Genomic DNA, 13,106 nt, shown 5'->3' with positions numbered 1-13,106 from the left:
AGTAGGCTTTCATTAAATGTTTTAGGTATCAGGGACTTCTAGGAGACTAGTAATGCTTTATTTCTTCACATGGGTGGTGAGTTCATGAGTGTTCTTTTTATAGTTATTCCATATATATATATATATATATATATATATATGATTTATGTACTCTTTTGTATTAATGATACATTTTTAATAAAAATTGTTTCCTAAAAAGAGGGAAAGAAAGGAGGTGAGAACATAAGCACAGAGGGTGGAGACTATACTAATGAGCAGAAAGGAGCTAAGAAGGGTGACCAATGGTTTGAGGTCTCGGAGGCAGGAGAGAAGAGATTAAGGATGGGTACGAGATAGCCCTGGAAAGAAGAGGGACACTTCTTTCTCCTGGGCCAGCAGGAAGGAAACAAGAATGGTGATGTTATCAATAAAAGGGGGAAGGGAGGGAAACTGAGGGTATCCTTGGTTTTGAGCTTCTCTGTGGATTGGAGGAGAAGCTGTCTGCTGAGGGTGGAGGAGCAGGTGTGGGATTTGGATTGGGTGACTCAGTTGGTTAAGCGTCCAGCTCTTCATTTCGGCTCAGGTCATGATCTCATAGTTCGTGAGTTCGAGCCCCCCATCAGGTTCTGCACTAACAGTTTGGAGTCTGCTTGGGATTTTCTCTCTCTCTCTCTCTCTCTGTCCCTCCCCAGCTCATGCGCTCGCTCTCTCTCAAAATAATTAAATAAACATTTTAAAAAAGAACAGTAACAGTTGCTGAGCAGATCAGAAACAAGCAAAAAATGACCAGTAGTATTGAGAACTCATGTTTGTTTAGATTTTTCTTCCCTTCTCTTCCCATGATGCCTTCCACAAGGCTAGGCACACCACAGGTGTTGCATAAAACTGAGCAACTTTAGGTTAAGACCCAGCGGGACAGAAAGGACAATGTGCTCAAAGTCCACTAGGGGGCAGCCTTTGGTAGGCCGCCAGAAGTCCGACAAAGTTTTCTATCCTCACAAGGATTTAGCATAGAGAGCATCAGTATTAGGCTGCGGTGCCCTTAGAGATAATCCAACTGGATCTCCTCTTGGTGAAGATGGGGAGAGGGCAGCCAGATAAGGCAGGGGACAGGACTTGCCCACGTGTAACTGTGGCCAAACTGGGATTGGAACCCAGGACCCCTGACTTAATCTTCTGTTCCTTCTACTGTACCTGGCTGCCTCTTCTCCAGTTTCTGGAAGGAGAGGAGTAGGTAGCAATGGGTGTGCCAGGACACCCTCCAATGAGTACAGCTAAGTCCACGGAAAAAGTGCTCCCTTGGCCCCAGTACAGAGCAAGATATGGAGCAGTGGGGACCTAAGTGCCAGAATTCTGTCCTAGTTTTCAACTTTCCCCCACCAGAAAGCCCCATTTCCAGATCTGAATCCTCAGACTAAGGCTGAAAAGATGATTATGGAAGGGCCCATCGGCTATACTAGAGACAGGTGTCTGAAGGGGGTGGGGGGCTGGTCTTTGCCCATGGGTCCAGCTGGCAGTGCTCACCCTCGTTATGTGGCTGTCCCAGCAGCTTTCTCATTGTGACACTGCGGGAGAAGGGAAGGGGACAGGAATGCACGTGAGGGCCCAGGTATACCTGTGCATTCAGCCCACATTGCTGACTGGCTGACACCATGCTGACCGCATGGCTGACTTGGTGACTGCACGTGCCCCAGAACTGCACACGGGCACGTGGCTCACGAAATGACCACTCAATGACTACTGACGGCCGTACGAGTGACAAGCTGGTGCACAGTCTGGCTGGTATGCAGGGCCAGTGGCCTGGACCTAGTAGGTGCTTGATCAACATTTGCTGACTGGCTAGCCGGATGGCTAGCTGACTTGCCGTCTGCCTGCCAGTGTGTGCCTCTCTGATCGTCCGCCTGGGTGACCAGGCTCTGTTCTCTGGGGCCATACCTGGTGAATATCATCCATCCCGTTGCTTGCAAACTCAAAGATCAGGTCACTGGGCTGCAGGGTAATAGCCATGCTGTCTTCTCAGAGAGCCGAAAGCAGGGTTCACTGGGCCCTCTGGAGCTGCGGGGGTTTCTTGACGAACAGATGCTGTTCAGGTACTTTGGAGCTTAGAGCCTACAGCCCAAACCACAGGGAGATAGGGGGTGTAGAGAGCTGGAGTAGGTGGTGGCCTAAGCCAGGTTCAAGGCTGCATGCTGGGTTGGGCCAACCGCAGGAGTGACCTGTGGAGAAGGGAGTCACAGGGTCAGTGAATCAGTCACCTTCCTTGAGCTTTGTCCCCACGACAGGACAGCCGACAGCCAGTCGAACCAGAGGGACCAAGGGGGCTTGCCAAAAGGGGAGGACAATGGGAGAAGAAAGGGGAAGAAGAAAAGAGGCAAGTAAAAAATGAACGAAAAAGATGAAGTTAACTGAGTTACCTCCAGTGGGAAGTGGCTCAGCCTCAGTGTCAGTCTAGGTCACCAGCATCTGCACCTGAGCTGGCCCTAAAGACACACAGCCTCCCTCCCTTCTCTCCTGCCTCCTCTGGAGAAGGTGACAGATAGAGGGACTTTGGGCTCTCTCCACCCCAAAGATTAATCCCCAGGGTGTGGCCACAGGGGAAATCAGGGCACCCCATCTGGCCTTATAGACGGAGCAGCAGCATGAAGAATCCTTAAAAGCCCCTTGGCTTGGAAAGAATCGTGTGTTCAGGGGTGTGGGAAGCGACACATGGCTGTGCCAGGTGCTCTTCCAGACTCTGCCTGGTTCGGTCTACCTCAAAAGTGGGGGCACTTAGCTCTGAAGGGCAGAGTCTAGGGAGGAAGAAATGTCTCTCAGTGGGGGTTGTGCTGTCAGAGCCAGCAGCTCTCCAGGAGGGGAGTCTTGGTCTCAGCCACGCCCCGACGGCCCGAGACAGGCGGGGCACATGCCCTGTGCACTTATCGCTGCCCTGACACCGCTGCCGCCCACTGGAGAGGATGGCTTCTGAGCCTCGGGGAGGGGTGGGGGGTGTCCCTGCTCTTGCTTCAGCTTTGCTTTCAGTTTCAAGACTGAACTCTCTCCCTGGGAACTTGTGAGGAGAGCCCCAGGTTGGGGGGGGGAGGGGCACAGAACCTTCCCCATCCTGCAGGGCCGGCTCAGGACCTCCCCCTCTTTTCCAGGAAACCTGTCTGCTGCAGCCCGCATGTCTCTCCTCTCCCGGGCGTCCGGTGCCTCCGGAGCTCACAGTGTGCACCTCAGGCACACACACGCCACCCAGGGCCGTGCTTGCTGCTCTTCTACGTGTGGTCTGCGGCGGCACCCAGGCTTACCTCCCAAAGCCTAGCTCCTGCTGCCATGGCCCTCCTGCCAGCCTGCTCTGCTCCTCTGCTCTCGAACACGTGGGCTTTTACACCTCCAGGTACCACATCTTTGACTCTTAGGGTTGATTTTAATGGTACCCTTGCGTGTGCGTGCACGCAATGGGTCTACAAACAGCCCGGTTCAACCACCAGCTCCTGAAGAACTGGGTCCATGCACCATAGTCCGAGAGACACATTTGACTCCTACCTCCTTGACACACCTTTGGTAGTGCCGGGGTGGTAGAACCTTCTCCTGGCCCAGAAAGAAATGAGGAACTTCGGAGAGGGGCAAAGGGGAGGAAAGGGAGGAGGACCATGGGTGACCTCTCTGATGACCGCTCTCCCCCACAGAAGACACCCAGGCCTCTCCCACTTCCTTTCCGTTAGCCCACAGGGTTGGCTCCGCCCACTCTCCACCCCAGCCCTCACCCTACCCCCCACCCCCGCACCTTTCCACCCACCCTTAACAAAAAACTTCGAGAAGTCACTCAACTCAACCTGGCAGGTCTGAGTTTCCCTTTGGCTAAGGAGACAGCCCTGCAAGGACGAAGAGGAGGCCCTGGGGAAAACACAGTTCCACCCCTCCCGCCCTCACCCTACCCCCACCGGGCCCTGCCTGTGACCCTGTCTCCAGTGGCCTGCCCGAGAAGCCTCCCAGGGCCATTTATGCTTGGAAGGTCTGTCTCTTGTAGCCAAAGCGCCCCAAGGCTCGCATTCCGCAGCTCCCCGCCCTCCCTCAGGCCGGCTGTCTGCCCCCAGGAAGCATTCTCATACTAATCAAATGAAAGGGATCACTTTCACCTAATCCCACTTTGTCTAAACACGAAACTCTGGTGTCTGCTCCCTCTCCCCGCAACAAGGTCATTCTGCGGCAGCCCTTCCCTTCAGGTTTGCTCATCGCTTTGGCCTCTCTTGACAGATCAGCACTTCTTGTTTGCGAGTTCACTGCTGCTCGCTGCCTGCAGACCTTCCCTGTACCTTTCTCACATCCCCCATTAGGCAGTGGCTTCCTTGAGGGCAGGGGCAACTGTGTTGGTCATCAGTGAGACGTTACCAAGCTGCACTGTGCTTGGCATGTGGCAGACACTCAACTTATGTTTGCAGAACAAACACATGAATGAATTAATGAACAAACGAACGAATGAATGATACTGGTCAGTCCGTACCAGTGAGGTGTGTTTTCTGGGCAAGAAGTATATCCGTGTGCACATTGTTTTTGGGGTAAGAGAGAGATGTGTGCTCTGGTCTGTGTTACATCTGGGTGTTTGTGCACTGTAATTTACAATGGGAGTTCTCACTGTGGGTGTGCACGCACACCATGGACTTACTTGTGTGCAGGGTGCACGCACATGTCCCAAGTATGGGGATGTGTGCATGAGACGCTCTGTGGACCGGCAGAGCCACAAACTCAGTGGTGGGTCCCCCCTCCTCCAGTCCCGCCTTCGCAGAATGACAATGACAGACCGAGCTATGGCCACCGCCGCTGCTCCCTCCTGCCGCTTCCCAGGAAGAGAGCTAGCAACAGAATATGTATGTGGCTCATGGATTCTTGGGGTGAGTCCACCAAGGTCCACTCTGCTAAGGAGGTGGTGGGAGAGGGAAGACAGCACCGCACTGTACTGGATGGGATCCTTAGCCATCTGTGCAAAGAGAGGTTTGAAAGAAGAGGCTAATGTAATTGCACTCTTTAAGTGTCCACACGTCTAAGTATCTAAATTCAGGACTGGGTTGGTGCAGGTTCTGCTGACCCAGAACTGTGAGAATTTCAAGGCTGCAGGACCCAGCACTCAAGGCTGATCCTGGTGTCTTGTTCTGCCCAAGCTCCAGCCTAAAGCTAGTAAGGTGAAGGAGTGTGGGCGGGGTGGAGGGAGGAAGTAGCTGTCCTACTTTTTTGGTCAAGGCTAAGAAAACTCCCTTCCCAGCCCCACCATGGAACCTTCTCCACCATAAAGTTTTGCCCTTTGCCCCTCCCCCGTCAGATGTTTGAGGATTTGAAAGTGAGAGGTGGGGAGAAGCCCATTTGCATGCTCACTCACTCTCCCCAGCAGAGGAGTGACCCCCCCCCAGTCCCTCCCTCTCCCAGGAACCTGAAACCAAAAAACAAAACAAAAAAAAAAAAAACCACCACCACAGAAGGCCCGCCCTGCTGGAGGCCAGGGAGGCCTGAGAGGCCCACACCGGGGGGCTCTCCTCCCTGGTGTCCTTTCAGCTCTTCCAGGGCCTAGAGCCCTGGACGCTGCCTTTACGGTGAGTGGGGCGCTAGATGGGTATGCGGCACAGACACCCGGCTTGAGTAAGAGATGGGCCTGGGAAGTTCCCCACCCGCCCTGTCATCATACAGATCACAGCTGGCTCCAGTCAGAGTCTGCTCCCAGGGTGGCAAGAGCTCCACTCCCTTCACTCCCCTGGAGGCCACTGCCGGATCCCTGGCTCCCAGGACCTTGTCCTACTTGCACTGAAAGCAAAGCATCTGGAGAGCATATGGCTCCGGACACCGTGTGTGAGGAAGCAAGTGAGCCTGTGCCACAGGAGGGAGCAAGCAAGCGAGGGCGCCTACATCCCCAGCCTGCAAATGCACACCTCTGGCTCACTGTGGTTCTGACTGCATTTCAAAACCAAAATAGCAAAATAGAAGTGGTTTGAGCTGCTCCTGCGTCATCACAGCTGGGCCCCCTTCAGAAGTACAGACCCTTTCTGGGGCTGTCACTGGAGCGCAGTCAAGCAGTGTCCGGCACCCACCCATCTGGGCCTCCTCTGCATACAGGAAGCAGCCCCTATGTAAAAGCCACATCCACAGTCTCTGTGGAGTGAGTTAAATCTACACCGGTTCAGTCACTGGCTCTCACAAAATCGCTAGTAACACCCGTGGCATTTTCACGCAGGCCAGGAAACATGGGGGCCAGATGGTCAGCCAGGCCACAAAGCAGAGTTCTCCTTCTCCAGTTCCTCATCCTCTCGGAGCCAGCCCTCACTCCTGAAATACCCAGCCCTCCATGAAACCTTTCTGGAATTCTCTGGAAAGGAAGTGACAATTTCCTTCATGCCATTTCCCACTCCCTCAGCGCCCCTCCCCCACAACCACAAACAAAATGGAAACTACCCCAGGAACAGCTGTACCCTCTACTTAAAAACAGCCCCTCCTCTGGCTAATAGTCATCCAGAAGCAAATTTGCATGTGGCACCATGTGACCAATGGTGTGTACTTAAGAGACAGAGGGCCAGAGCCAGGGGTCCAGTCTGTAGCCTTGGACAGAGCCGAAGTAACCGGTCTGTGGGATACCCCCCTACAACCTTGACCCTGATCTTCAAGCCAAACCCTCCTCCTTGAGCAAATGCGCAGTGAAGGGGCCCCAGCCACAACTATTTTGTCAGCTCCTTCTCCTCTATTCCTTTCTTTTCACCACCCCCTTATGAGATGAAATCAGGAAGAGGAGGAAAAACATAAAGGTTTTGCAAGCTCTGTTGGTTGGGGTTTCTCTTTGCTTATTTACAAGAAACCCAGTTTCCTTCCTTGGCCCTCGGTCACTGCTTGCTTCCAGCATAGGGCTTGCCACAACTCCGATGGTGAGGGAGGCCCAGAGCTCATCTCCAACTGCCCTTATCCTTTATCTGCTCTACTCTTGACTCTACCTTCCCAGGCCCTGAGCTGTCCCAGTGGAGAGGCGATTAGGGCTGCAGGAGATGGTAGGTCCCCTCTTTCTCCAGAAGACCCATAAGCTCACCCATGGTGTGTGCCGCCCAGGTTTCGAGGAGGAGGAGGGAAGCCCTCATCTGGCTGTATCCCAACCCGACGTGAGACCCCGGAAAAGGCAGCCATCTTTCTGGGCTGTGGCTTCTGTCATCCTTATTGAGGGCTAGGGCTGAGGGTAATCCAGGTTTAGCAGATGCTCACTAGGGAGTCTTGGGTGAATGAAGATGGTGGTGGGAAAGCACTTTGGAAATTAAAAAACACTCATCCAGATGATGAGTTTCAGGTGACCCCCAAAGAGCAAATGGGGCTTGGGGCCCCATTAAGGCCCCAGAAGTCCCCCATTGGCTCGAGAACATAGACAACTGGAGACTTCCAGTTGTTGGCTTTGAAGGGGCAGGCCCCTCACTGGGGTTGGGGGCCCCCGCAGGCAGGGGCAGGTTGCTCTGGTTGAAGCAGTGCTCCCAGGCCCCTGTCCTAGCTGCCTTCACCCCACCCCAACACTTTCGGTTGTGGTTATGTGGCAAGAAAGGCTCTACAGAAGCCCCGGTAGGGGAGCAGGGTCAGGGGGAAGGGTTACTGACTGAACCTATTTCCCCAGCAGCGCTGACTCCCAGGGGCCTTGCCTGAGAAAGCCAAAAGAGCACCCCCTGGAGGAGCCTGCGGCCACCACACCCTCATCTCTACCACTCCAGGGGCCTCACCAAGAGAGTCACTAAGCTCTTCTGGGAAATGAGGGACAGGCCAACGACAAGGAGAACACACAACAGGAAAGAAGGCAAAGTCGAGTCCAGAGCAGCTACTGAATGAACCCCAGCTCAGTGGGCTGCCAGCCACAGCCTAGGAGGGGACCCCAGAAGTCCCTGCAGATCATAAGGGAGAAGATCCAGCTTTGTCTTGGGGTTTAGTCAGGTGATCTTCCTCCTCTGTGAAATGGGGACACCCTCCCTAGCTCAAAGAGTTGTCATGCAAGGCCAGTGAGTTCATGTGGGTGAAAACTTTGTTATGTCCCAAACGTGTTTTTCAATTTCCTGGTGTGATTGGTGTCTTTTTGGCTACAGTCACTCATTAAACATTTGGCATATCTTTACCTGGATGGACAGGAAGACAGGACATGGAGGTGGTGGGATGAGATGAAGGCGAGGGAGGACATAACCACAGCCATGAAACTCATGGGAAAGGGAGGAAACAAGCTTGACTGTGCAGGAGGGGGGTTGGCTGGGGGATCAGGGATATCAGTTGGATAAGGGCATAGGCCCAAGATCCACCAGGTGGTGGGATTGGGATTTGAACTTGATATACACAGCGACTGGGAGTTCCTGGAGATTCTTGAGCAGGGCAGGGCATAAAGCAAGCAGTTCTTTAGGTAGGTCCCTTTGGTATGAGTGTAGGAGTGGAGTGGATGGAAGGAGATCTGGTGGGGCAGCTGGAACCCAGGAGGCGAAGCCCAAGGCCACTCCAAGGGAATAAAATGACAGATTGTGGGGTAAGACAGTAGTTGTGGGGACCCCAAGATGTGGAGCCTGCGGTAAAGAATGTTAAAAGATATGAAGTGATTGGGACAGGAAAGATGGCAGGAGAATGAACTCAACTTGGGCAGTTTGAAATTGGGATCATCTTGAAAAAAACCCAGGTGGAAAAAAAGAGGACGTGGACATTTTGCGCGCGCACACACACACAGCATCAGCAGGAGGGACCGCTACAGGCCTTCAGTGGCCAAAGGAGCAGGCCTGGCCTGGTGAGGCTGGCAAGCCAGACACAGTCCCATGGCAGAAAGTGGCCTGCGATGAATGAAAGGCGGCTTCAAACGGCACACACCCCACCTCTGCCTAGGAAGGCCTGCTTATTTCCATAGGTGGGGTAACAGAAACACTGACCAGAGACTAATTAAATTTATTAGTGGGTTTTCTAGAAGCTGGGGCAATCTGTGGCTCGGCACCAACAGGATATTAAGCCAGATAACTTTTATTGAAGGGACAGTGTTCTTTCTCAAAGCCCCTGCCAGCGCGTGTCCTAGAAACTAAAGTGGAGGCTCCTTGCTCAGATCTGGGACTACCCCAGGCAGGAGGGGCTGGGCTGGGTTCGCTGCCTGTTTGGCGGGGGGAGAGGGTCCCTTTCAAGTGCCCCATTCCCCCACAGGCCACTTCCCAGGCCAGCAAAAGCAAAGGGAAGTCCGGTGTTGCCTGCACAGAGGGGAGGGTGCAAGGCTGAGGTAGAAAGACAGCCTATTGGGGTGCAGGCAAATAGGGAGGGCAGCTTCAGTTCTTATGTCACTGTGAAACCCTGGGGTTCCTCCTTCCCCCTCACCTACACTACTCAAAACCTCTTCATGACTCAGAGTCCCACGATATCAAAGTAAAAAGGGGCCTGAAAGATCATGGCATCTATCCCTTGTGTCATCCAACTAGAGACAACAAGTTCCTGAGGGAAGAGAAATGACTTGCTCAAGGTCACACAGCCAGTCATTATGACTCCCAGGTGACCTTTCTTCCTCTCCTCCTCATTGTCTCTCAGCATCCTCAGTAAAGCCAACCCTTTCCTCTGGTGAGACCAGACAGCGGCCAGAGCCCCAGGGTTGGCAAATAACAATGAGGCCACACATGTGCAGAACACATTTAACTTTTGCAGCACCTTCCTTCAGGCCTTTGCTCCCACTGTGCCCTGGGTTTGATAGGCCCTTCCCCAATTTCTGCAGCCCTAATTCCCATACAGTATTCAAGATCTGAAGCAAATGTCACCTCCTTTTCATAGCCTCACCTGCTTCCTCCCCACCAAGTACATTCTCTCCTCCTCCTCCTCCTCCTCCTCCTCCTCCTCTTCCTCCTCCCAACACCTGAGCTTGACTTCTTAGACCAAAGTATGGGTTGGCAAACTATGGCCCACGTGCCAAGTCCAGCCTATCATCTGTTGGGTATGGCCCATGAGCTAAGAATGGCTTTTACATGTTTTAATGATTTGGACAAAAATAAACAGAAGAATAATATTTCATGCCATGTGAGAATTACACAAAGGTCAAATTTCAGTGTCCACAAATAAAGTTTTATTGGAATGCAGCTATGCTCACTCGTTTACGTGTTGTCTGTGGCTGCTTTTGCATTGTAAGTTGAGTTGTTGTGACAAGAGTTCATATAGGCCACAAAGTCTAAAATATTTACTATCTATCCTTTGCAGGAAAAGTTTACTGGCTCCTGGACTAAAGGCTTCACTCCCCTTCATTGTGAAGAGGTTAAGTTCATTTCTGAGAAGAATGTCACAGAGCACTCAGAAGGCACCAGGAGGGAGGTGTGGAACACCAAATACAAACTCGGCAGGTTGTCATCAGAAAGAAAATCCTGGCCCTGTCTCTGCCCATGGTGTGACCTTGGGCAAGTCACTTCTGCTTTGTGGGCCTGTTTCCTCAGCTGCACAATGAGGGGGTTGGACTGGAAAGTCAAAGCCCTTTCTAGCCCTATGACTTAGAGTCAGCAATCTGTTGCATTTCCAACTCATGCAGTTTTGTGCAGGCAGTCTTGATCATTTTCTCTCAGAATAAGAGCTTACAGAAGGTTCCCCTGCCCAGCTGTGGTTTTCCGCTGCCACTGTGGGCCCCCCTCACCCCATATTCACCTGCCTTGCCCCACCCTTCCCTTCTAGCTGACCTGACTGCCCTTCTTTCTGAATTCCTCTCCCATCAAAATAGAAATGGCTTCCTCTGAGAGCCCCCCACCTCTCCAATCCGGTGGGCCAGGAGTATCCATTTTTTGTGGGGGGAGAGGCAGGGAAAGAAGGGCTCTCAGCTCTCCCCAGCCTCTCAGGGCCCACAGCAGACAGGCAGTGAAGCAGGGGATAGGGCCAGCTCTCACCGCACCCCTACTCTGCCAGAGGAAACAGCCCCTCTCTGCCACTTCCTGTCCCAGGGGTTTGAGCAGTTTCCCCTTCAGGGCCTACGAGGCCCTCCCGGCCCCGCCCCTGCCCCACACAGGTCAGAAAGTGCAGAGAGGGGAGGGGCACTGCGGGTGAGGGGGAGGATCCCTCACAGGAAGGCTGAGGAGACAGCTGTCTACACAAGGGGACACCCCAGCAGCTCCACTGCCAGCCTGCTAGAGCTGGGGGTATGGGGACTGGGAGAGAGTAGGAGGTGTCTCTGCAAACCCTCTCTGGTTAAGTGGATGAGGAGTGAGTTTATCACTTTACCTAGCTATCACCTTGAGGGGGCGGGTGCAGAATAAGCCAGGCCTTGGAGGATTGGATAAAAGACCCGACTGTATGCTCAGGTCAATGTCCACCTGGAGCTGATCCTCAGCCCCAGGTGGCTTGGGATGGAGGGATGAGCTGAAGCAAGAGCCTGGGGAAAACAGGCCGACAACAGGGGTTAATTGGGAGGGGCAGGTGACAGGGAAATCAATGCCACTTCACAACTTTGCATAATTTTGTCCCTAGCACCAGTGGACAGAGACAACAATGGAGAGCAAAGTACAGTAACATGTGGGCCAAAGGTAGCAGCATTTTCTGGGTGATAGAACAGGAAGCTATCACATTCCATACCTGCTACTGACTTGGTTTTTTTCTTTTTTTTAAGTTTATTTATTTTGAGAGAGAGAGAGGCCGAGAGAGAGGGAGAGAGAGAATTCCAAGCACGCTCCGCATTGTCAGCACAGAGCCTGATGCAGGGCTTGATCTCATGATCTGTGAGATCACGACCTGAGCTGAATTAAGAGTTGGATGCTAAACCAACTGAGCCACCCAGGTGCCGCATACCTGCTACTGATTTGCTGCGGTGACTTCCACTTGTAAATACCTCCCAGTTGCCCTTGCAAGGTGGGGCTTCCAGAACTGGGGTGATGTGCCTGTGAGGAACCCTGCAGGCATGTGACCAGCTCTGCCAGGCCCTTCCAAAGCAGTGGGTCAGAGAAGCAGTGGAAGCCTGAGGCCCTGGACCTCTGCCTAGTTGCCAGTGCTTCTGAGGACAGGTTAGAAGTACATGATGATGGTTCTAGAAGCCTTGACGCCTGGGATGGGGGGCTCATAGTGGATACATACCATCACTTTGGTCCCTCCATGTTAATATTGTTCCATGAGGTCCGAGGTGAGAGAAGTTAAGGGGACTCCTACACATGATGGTACTGGGTGAGCCGACAAAAAATGGATGGGAAGATGGTCTTGACACCTCTCTCAGTTCTGAGATTTTTTTCTCAGCTCTTACGACTTTGGCCAGGATCCCTGCCCAGCCAGGCCGCCTGTCAAGAGAACAAAGTCTCTCTTTTCCCTCTCCCTCCACACACACCCCAGGGCAAATAGGCCCCAGTGCCCCAATGATAGGGCCCCACACAAACTTGCTTCTCCACCCCCAGAATTTGGAGCGAGCACTGCTGCACAGCTGGTATGGGGGACGCCAAGGAAGCCTTGGAGACAACATCTGGATGAGCACCTGGGCTTCTGCCAGCCCCTCCCTACGTCTGCAGTGCAAACCCAGGGCCAGGGCTTGGTTACAAGCCCAACTCAAAGCTGGTGGCACGTGTTTGGAAAGCACATCTAGACTGGAAGGAGGGGGTGGAAGCACTTGAGATCAATGCCAACTCAGGGCAAGTGCTTGCGGGGCTGGCACAGATCTAAACTATCGCCGGCTGGGATGGCGGGTGTGGCCACTGTGGTCTCACCATGGGCCCATTGCGGGAGGAGCAGAGGGGTGTGGTACTTGTTTAAACATGGGTAAGATTTTCTTTTTTGCCCTCTGATATCACTTGAAGTTGTTCTGTCTGCATCTGGGGAAAGGGGCCAAACAGTAAAACTTACAGGGTGACAGGGTGGAATGTAGGGAAGGTGGCAGGGATTTACATTTATTGGGTATGAGCTGTGGGGTTGGTGTTGTGCCAGGCACTTTACATAGCCTATCTCCTTTCATTCTTAACAACATCCTTACAATGTAGCTAGTCAGTGGCAGAGCTGGGGTTTGAAGCTAGCTTGATTTCCAACTACTACACTCTCTTAACGTTGTTTTCAGTGAACTCTCTTTTGGTAATAATAGTATTTTAATAGTTTTATTTTATTTTATTTTTTAAAATTTATTTTGAGAGAGAACACGTGAGCACGTGTGCAAGTGGGGGAGGAGCCGAGAGAGAGGTGGGGGCAGGGGAGAGAGAGAG

The 13,106-nt window shown here is 52.8% G+C and overlaps 1 protein-coding gene across 3 annotated transcripts in view; it reads right to left on the bottom strand.

The window, feature by feature from the left end:
- Positions 1-13,106, bottom strand: part of ELF4 (E74 like ETS transcription factor 4) — a 42,351-nt gene that overhangs the window by 12,997 nt on the left and 16,248 nt on the right. For all 3 annotated transcript variants that reach the window (XM_081792738.1, XM_081792740.1, XM_081792739.1), the window contains exon 2: positions 1,915-2,195. In XM_081792738.1, coding sequence (XP_081648864.1) covers positions 1,915-1,986 — 72 coding nt within the window. In that variant the 5' untranslated portion in view covers positions 1,987-2,195. The remainder of the gene's footprint in view (positions 1-1,914; positions 2,196-13,106) is intronic.

This window comes from Panthera onca, chromosome X, assembly GCF_046562875.1.
Source record: "Panthera onca isolate mPanOnc1 chromosome X, mPanOnc1 haplotype 2, whole genome shotgun sequence".
Taxonomy (NCBI): domain Eukaryota; kingdom Metazoa; phylum Chordata; class Mammalia; order Carnivora; family Felidae; genus Panthera; species Panthera onca.
Note: the sequence above shows the minus strand (reverse complement) of the source record. Positions and strands in the feature narration are given on the sequence as shown.